The 8,488-nt window shown below is 46.3% G+C and overlaps 1 protein-coding gene across 1 annotated transcript in view; it reads right to left on the bottom strand.

The window, feature by feature from the left end:
* Nucleotides 1-1,865, bottom strand: part of LOC108799641 (tubulin alpha-1A chain-like) — a 5,538-nt gene extending 3,673 nt beyond the window's left edge. The window contains exons 1-3 of the mRNA XM_018571536.1: nucleotides 1,762-1,865; nucleotides 771-993; nucleotides 501-649 (exon numbers count right to left, since the gene is read on the bottom strand). Of these exons, the coding sequence (XP_018427038.1) occupies nucleotides 501-649; nucleotides 771-993; nucleotides 1,762-1,764 (375 nt within the window). The 5' untranslated portion in view covers nucleotides 1,765-1,865. The remainder of the gene's footprint in view (nucleotides 1-500; nucleotides 650-770; nucleotides 994-1,761) is intronic.
* Between the last annotated feature and the right edge of the window lie 6,623 nt (nucleotides 1,866-8,488).

The following is an 8,488-nucleotide window of genomic DNA, read 5'->3' as shown; positions in this document are numbered from 1 at the left end:
CACTCACTCACACATATTACTAAACATGTGCAAAGACTAAAAATTTACTTCGGACAAAATGAACGGAAACTAAAAATGTTTTCATTCGTTTCATCAAATTTTTCTCCTATTTTGGATTTGGCCGCCAGCGCATTCTGCGCATATTCGCCGCGATCCTGGAGGCGGGCACATGACGTCACATACCACACACGTCTGTTGGCGGGGGCACAATTTTCTGTTCTGGCCTCGGGCGCAAAAGGAGCTAGCTACGGCTCTGATTGGTGCTAATATAACTTTGACCCCCCAGCACTGCTCCCTAGTAGTGTACTGACTATGCTGAGAGCTCTCCTGCTGCCTGTGCTGCATGCTGACACTTCCAGCCACTATAGAGAAAGTTAGGCAGGGGGGCCCAACATTTTGCTATGGGGCCCAATGACTTTCAGTTACACCCCTGACAGGACAAATAACATTTCATGAATACAATCCATGTGGGGTAAACATCTCCAGGTCAGAGAACTCACTAGTTTGCGGATCCTGTCCAGCACCAGGTCAATGACCTCCTTGCCGATGGTGTAGTGACCTCGGGCATAGTTGTTGGCGGCGTCCTCCTTGCCGGTGATGAGTTGCTCAGGGTGGAAGAGTTGCCGGTAGGTTCCGGTCCTCACCTCATCTGTAGAGATATAACAATAATGGTTGGCATCCAAACTGGAGAGATTTTGGTGACACTTCCTAGTTTCTGATGAACTCTGAAGCATCCCTCAGTCCTAGACCACCATCACCAATCTACTCACCAATCACGGTGGGTTCCAGGTCCACAAAGACAGCTCGGGGGACGTGTTTTCCAGCCCCGGTCTCACTGAAGAAGGTGTTGAAGGAATCGTCTCCTCCTCCGATGGTTTTGTCACTGGGCATCTGTCCGTCCGGCTGGATGCCGTGTTCCAGGCAGTACAACTCCCAGCAGGCATTGCCGATCTGCACTCCGGCCTGGCCAACGTGGACTGAGATGCATTCCCTCTGTGTGGGGAGAAATGGTATATGCATTTAGTATGAGGGTAGGACAGAGTGCAGTCACACACAGTGTCAGGATATATAGAATCACAGAGTGCGGTCACACACAGTGTCAGGATGTATAGACTGGTAGAGTGCAGCGATATACAGGAATGTAAAGATCAGCAAAGTGCAGACACAGACAGGCATTGATCAGTCATACACAGGGATGCATAGACAGGCAGAGTGCAATCACACACAGCGATATATAGAATTGCAAAGTGCGATCACACACAGGGATAATGGTAGAGTGTGGTCTCACACGGGGATATATAGACAGGCAGAGTGCACACACAGGGATATATAGACAGGCAGAGAGCAGTCACACACAGGGATATATAGAATGCAGACTGCGATCACACACAGGGATAATGGCAGAGTGCGGTCACACACAGGGATATATAAAATCGCAGAGTGCGGTCACACACAGGGATATATAGACAGGCAGAGTGCGGTCACACACAGGGATATATAGAATCGCAGAGTGCGGTCACATGCAGGGTTAATGGCAGAGTGCGGTCACACACAGGGATATATAGAATGGTAGAGTGCGGTCACACACAGGGATATATAGAATGGTATAGTGCAGTCACACACAGGGATATATAGAATGGTAGAGTGCGGTCACACACAGGGATATATAGAATGGTATAGTGCAGTCACACACAGGGATATATAGAATGGTAGAGTGCGGTCACACACAGGGATAATAGCAGATTGCGGTCAGTTACTCACCATGATGCTGAATAAAATGGATCTCTCCGGGTTCCGATGTGTTAGGTGTTCGGGAAGGAGCGGTCGCTGTCCCCTCTCTCTCCTCTCCTCCTTATATATAGGAGGCAGTGACAGCAGAGTCCTTAGTAACAGGAGGGAGGTGGAGGGAGCACGGGGGCCGGTGACACTATACAACACAATCCTGCCTGGGAGCGGCTCCGCAATACACAACACAACTGTAACCAAGGACAAAGAGTGACCCCGCCCGGGGCAGAGAGGGAGGACAGGGAGGGAAAAGAGGACAAAAGGAGGGAAGAGAAGACAGAAGGAGGGAAGAGAAGACAGAAGGAGGGAAGAGAAGACAGAAGGAGGGAAGAGAAGACAGAAGGAGGGAAGAGGGGACAGAAGGAGGGAAGAGGGGACAGAAGGAGGGAAGACAACTCACATCATTCTAGAAGATTTTATATCAGAGAGAGGAAATGACTGTTACTTTGTAATTATCTATAAAAACTGTTATTGTAAAAACTGAACCGAGGAAAGTAAATCTTCTCTTCTGGCTCCATGACACAATGGGATCTGCATTGTAAACTCTTTATTAAGATTTATACACATTGTGTGTTATTTTTATTATTAATTCCAAATATATAATCGCATTCTGGATTTTTAGTTGATGGTTTCACAGACCCTTTTGGTATTTTTGTCAGTCCAAATGAAAACCGGATTTCTATTTAGAATGACAATTGTTTTTGTTTTGCAATACATTTTAATTTGTTTTTTTCATATTCTATAAGAGTGAATAAAAAAAAAAATATATATAACACACAATTATAATCACATGATACCATGAACATTGATAAGTCATATTCCAGTTCCTATTATTTCCTTTTTGATTTACCCTTAAAAAAGTGACAAAAAATGGCCGCACACGGCTTGTAGTGGATGAGCCCCTTTCCATGTACAGTAAATGGTCATTTTGGTCATCATGTGGAGCCTTTATCATGGGCTGACCATGCTGTGACTGGAGATGGATTTTCTAATCTATTGTCTATTCCATTGATTGGGGTCCACTAGACGTATGCGCATTGATTTGCTTAAGAACAGCCATGGGACTTTAATTACCATGACAGTGGAAATGCCAGTGAATATTCTGCCAGGGATGACAGTGACATCGGAGAGAGGAAAGTAGGGAGAGGAGGCTGAAGATGCAGTATATATCCCTGGCAAGTTCACACCAATTATATAAACAATGGGCAGGTTGTAAATCATAATGGGCATTGCTGTTGGCATACTTGGCACAGGTTGTAATGTGATATCATGTAGGTCAGTGGTTCTCAACCTTTCTAGGGCCGGGACCCCTTGGTAACATTTGCCAAGTTGTGGTGACCCCCAACGGTAAAATTTAGGGTTGACGCGGCTGCTGCAGCGACATCTGTTGGCGTGGTGGGAGAACTGACACTGCTGCGCTAGGAGAGGGCTGAGGAGGACTCTCACCGAGCACAGCAGAAATCACACAGCGACCCCCCCACAGCTTGAGAACCACTGTTGTAACAGCTAAAATGGCAAACCATATAACACAAGCCGAGGGTGTCAGCTTTTATTATTAATAATAATGATGATGATAATCTAATAGCCATCTAATAGCGGGAGACTCCCGGCGACCCCTGGCAAATTGTCATTCGACCCCCGAAGGGGTCCCGAACCACAGGTTGAGAACCGCTGATGTAGGCAACAGTGGCACAGCTGGTAGTTTCATCGGTATTACATTGGGGTGCCCATAGGATGGAGATGACAGCAATCAGATTTGGCTGTTTTTGCCCAGATCAAGTAACCATCCCATGTCTATGGATGGACCTCACCGACCAGTCTTTATCAGAGGAAATTGGATGGGTTAGAAAGTTCAGATTGCCATTGTTGGTTTCCTGCCCCTCTATATTGACAAGCTGACCTGGCACATAGTGTGCTCCAAGCACAATCAGGCGCCATAGTGGGCATGGGAGACCCTGTCAATTCCCTACAAAAGAAAAAATGTCTGTTCCTCTTTTCAGCGACTCATATCTTCTGCCTTCCCTCCATCCAACTCTTCAGCCTCCATCAGAATCTTTTACAATTCCAGGAGTGCTGTATGCCTGTGTCCTTTTTACCACATGCCGCAGCTCCAACCTATATCACTGCCGTGTCCTATAGTGATGGAAGATGGAATCACAGTCAGTGAGCAGGCATCTGACTCTCCCGGAGCTGTACCTCCAAACGCAGTATACCTCTTCTTTTGCAGGGACCTGCCATTTGGATTTTTTTTTTGGGGAGGGGGGGAGGGGGGGGCACTGCAGGGTCTCTTTAATGTGCATATAGGCCAATGCCATATGCTTTCAAATTGAATTTGAGATACCTATGAATTGCTTTTGAGTTGCTTTGAGTGTTTTTGTATTCCCATTGACTTGTATGGGGAGACAAGCAATTGTGATGCAAACAAATTCCCGTGTACACAGGCCCTAAGGGGCACAGTCACACCCATTCACAAAACAATGCACCAGACATGCGAGACCATTCATTTTCAATGTCACCCCAACACACTCTGGAAATGAACATGCATTACAATGCACCATTACATGTGATTGCACTTCTGTGGGTTGTGGGGTGCTGGCTTAAAGGCCAGCTCTGGTCACAATAACCCATTTCCCCCCCTCATTCAGGATTTCTCCTTTATCCCCCAAATTGTGCCTGGAGTTGGGCTTTATAAAAATGGCGCATGTCTGATTTTCAGTCTATTGTGGTGTGTTGGCAGCCCATTCAAATGTGACATATAATGCGTGTGTCAATTCACCTCAAGGGCCCAGATAGGCATGAATGGGCCCTAAGATTCTCAATACATCTTATATAGGGCTGATATAAAGCATTGCCACATCTGACTTAGATCAGATCTCTGGATGCTTGCTGGACAGATACACAATTCCTTTAAATAGCATGCTTGGGGGACACCTTAAACCTGCGGGCGCGTCTGTACAATGAACTTCAGCTAAAGTGACATTTATGCTGTACATTGGGGGGGGGCTTGCTGGTGGTGCACGTTACTAGTGCGTGGGGCTACCTCTGGGTCCGGCTCTATCCGGCATCCCGCCCAGCTCACTGTGTCACTGGTTGCCAAGATTTGAGCAAGACGCCATCCACAGCATCACAGCTTCACAATAGCTCTTAGTAACCTTGGACCCTCTGGCTGGAAAGGAGGAAGCAGACACACCTGTCATCCCCCCACATGACCCAATGAGATGCCGCCCAATGTAACCCCCTCAGGCTGCCTCATTATAGGGACGGACCTGATCGAAAAAAATTGCTGCTAAATAACATTTTCCAGCAGGCTTCTTTTAATTCCATAAATAACAGTGTAAAGTCCCCCCTAAAATACACAACGAACCCTACCATCCCACACCTTTAAAGAAAGAAAAAAGCCGGATAGTAAATGTCGTGTCCATTACAGATGATGGTTTGCTGGTTTTATATCAGTGTGTCGTGTGGCTGAGTGTTAGGAGTGTTGGGTTTCTCTGCCCATAGCTGCTCCTTTTGTTATTATGGTGATAGTGTGGAAGCTTCCCTGGTGACGAATGTATTTGCATGTTGTGTTTGAGAGCAGACATTGTGAGAGTGTGAAGAGGTGAGAGAAACTCAAATAATGACACCGGGGGCCACAAGCCAAGAGCCACCCCCCCCCCACGCATAACTCATAGACCGTGATATAAAAGGGTTCCCGGCTGACGGTGGAAGTCATAGAACTCAAAAATCCAACATTGTGTCTTTAGATCATTCAAAAACAGTGCAAAGTACTTGTAGACGAGTAACAATAATGATCTGGGGATCAGCAGGAACCCTGCGGGAGATTCAGGATATCAAAAGCCACGTTCACCTTTCTGACCATGTCTATGAAGGTTCTCATTCATCCAGGTCATGGTATATCCACAACTCCACCCCCGGATATATCTCAGACCTTGTCTCAAAGTATCACCCTAACCGTCCCCTCCGCTCATCCATTGACCTCCTGCTTTCCAGCTCCCTTGTCCACTCCTCCCATAATCGCCTCCAGGACTTCTCTAGAGTCTCTCCCATCCTCTGGAACTCCTTACCCCAACCTGTCCGTCTATCTCCCACCTTGACTGCCTTTAGGCGTTCCCTAAAGACTCATCTCTTCAGGAAAGCCTATCCCACCTCGACCTAACCACTGAACCTTCACATTATCACATAATTCATTCCCACACAGCTACCTCCTCATGTATCACTTCCCCCTCCCTTTTAGACTGTAAGCCCTCAGGGGGAGGGCCCTCCTTACCATCTTGTTTTGATTTGTATTGTGATTGTAATGTCTTCCTTATATTGTAAAGCGCATATAATAATAATAATAATCTGTAAATAATGAATCAAGGCAACTGGACTTGCTGTATTTTTTCATGAAGACGTTTTGCTGGTCATCCAACCAGCTTTCTCAATTCAGAAATGTAATCTGAATGATGAAAGTTAGTCGGATGACCAGCAAAACGTCTTCACGAAAAGTCCAGCAAGTCCAGTTGCCTTGATTTACTTCCGGCAACGTTTCATGTTACCACCATAAATGCGTCTATTTATTGACGTAAATGCAGCAAATCACATTCAGTGCAACCTTTCGGGGGTCTCACACGATCCTCTTCCTCCGGCTCCGCCTACGCCGCCGCGTCATCCATTCACGGATCCTTTGACGGTTTCTGAGTATGGAGAAACTACAAGTCCTACCAGCCACCACACCAGAGGGACTTGCAGTTCTCATTGGAATTCCAGTGCAGGGACATCACCACACTTGCAGTCCATTCATTCTTCCTCCCGTCCATGTTACCGAATGTCAAGATACCAACATGGACGGGAGGAAGAGTCTTAGGGTTGCCACCTGTCCAGGATTCACCCGGACAGTCCGGGTTTTGAATGCTGTGTCCGGGTTTCATGGCAGCAGAAACCCGGACACAAGATGTCAGGCAGACAGGGGCAACCAAAATTAATAAAGGGTCTACTGGTCCCCCACTGTACAGTCTCGACTGTGATATTTACATATGAATGGGTGGAGCTATTTAAATATGAATAACCCACAACTCCAAAAAAATGTCTAGGCGTCGCTAGAGTGTTCGGGTTTCGCTTGAAGAAAAGGTGGCAACCCTAAAGAGTCTGCAGGAGCCAGAGCATTGCACCCGCCATCCTCTGATCACAGTTGCAATGCTTTACTGGATCCAATGCAAAAAAAAAAAAAATGCACTTTTTTTTCTTTTATGAAGACGCAAGCATTTATTATTATTATCATTATTATTATTTTCTAAGAGGTGGACTTTCCCTTTAAGCTGCCCATGCACTTTTAGCATTCCATTTGAACGTTCATACAAAATCGTTCATCAGTGTTTGGTCATATTCTGTGATTGGAGAGGGGGGGAAATCATGATGTTCATCCGCACTTCTTCCAATCACGGAGCTCCTTGCATTTATTGATGCAATGCAAGGCTTCATCTGAATGGGGGATGGGGTACAGCGAGCGACTCACTGGGATCCTCCTACTGCAGCTATCTCAGGGATGGATATTCGGCACTGAGGGCTGAATGAAGCTGAGAGGTGTAATAAATACCTCAGCAGCCAGAGACGGGGAATTATTATTTATTTATTACAGGTATTTTATTTATATAGCGCAGACAATTTCCACAGCGCTCTACATAGTTGCACATTCCTATCAGTCCCTGCCCTCAAGGAGGTTACAATTTATAGTCCTTATCTCACATACATACAGGGCAGATTTAGACAGGAGCCAATTATCCTTCCAGCATGTCTTTGGAGTGTGGGAGGAATCCCACACAAGCACAGGGAGAACATGCAAACTCCATGCAGATAATGACCTGGACAGGACCCAAACCAGGGAGCCCCAGTGCTGCAGGGCAGAAGTGCAAACCGCTACTCCACTGCAGGGCCGTAGCGTGGCCAAAGAGACTGAGGCTCTCACCTCGTGCGCATGTCAAGGGTGGCGGGCGAAGCTAGTGCTCAGCAAGCAGGGAGAAGTGGGGCTTCTCCTCGGGATCCCCGCTGCTCTCCCCCATCTGTATGCAGTGGGGATCCGAGAAGTGAAGGAAGCACTGCAGCTGGCGCGGGGGGAGAGGAGGGAGCCGCTGTCACAGCAACATGGCCGAGCATTGAGGAGAGAGAGAGAGCAGCTCGGCCAGGATCTGACAGCCGCCAGCTCTCTCTCTCCATTTTTTTCTTGCCTTGTGCACAAAAGAAGCAAGCTAGCAAGCTATGGCTCTGCGCCACTGTGCTGTCCATGCTCCTTACTTAGTAGTCTATTATTACTGTGCAAATATTGTTTTTAAATAGTTTTTCTCCGGAGTTCATCTTTAAGTTTATGTCAGAGGCAGGCGATGTATTATTTCCTGAAAGTATCGGAATCCATGCATTGCTGTACATGTGTATTGTGTGCTTCTGACCCCTTTGGGGTTGCAGCTGTCGGTCACAAAGCAGATTTTTATTTTTACTGTCACAGAGCAAACAATCTACTTCATTTAATCAAAATAAAAAGCGCTAAAGGTATTAAATATTGTGTATAAAAAGTGGAAGATAGGTTTTCAGGCGGGTCGGCCTGGAGCCTAGTAATGTATATGAAATGTGATTAATAAACCAATACAAAATTGCTGTGATAAAGATAAAACATAAAAACCAATCAAATTGTCCAATAAAGTCATATAAAAATCCTGTGAAACATCAA

Source organism: Nanorana parkeri, unplaced genomic scaffold, assembly GCF_000935625.1.
Source record: "Nanorana parkeri isolate BGI_ZX_2015 unplaced genomic scaffold, ASM93562v1 scaffold1776, whole genome shotgun sequence".
Classification (NCBI taxonomy): Eukaryota; Metazoa; Chordata; class Amphibia; order Anura; family Dicroglossidae; genus Nanorana; species Nanorana parkeri.
This window is presented reverse-complemented; position numbering and strand designations above follow the sequence as displayed.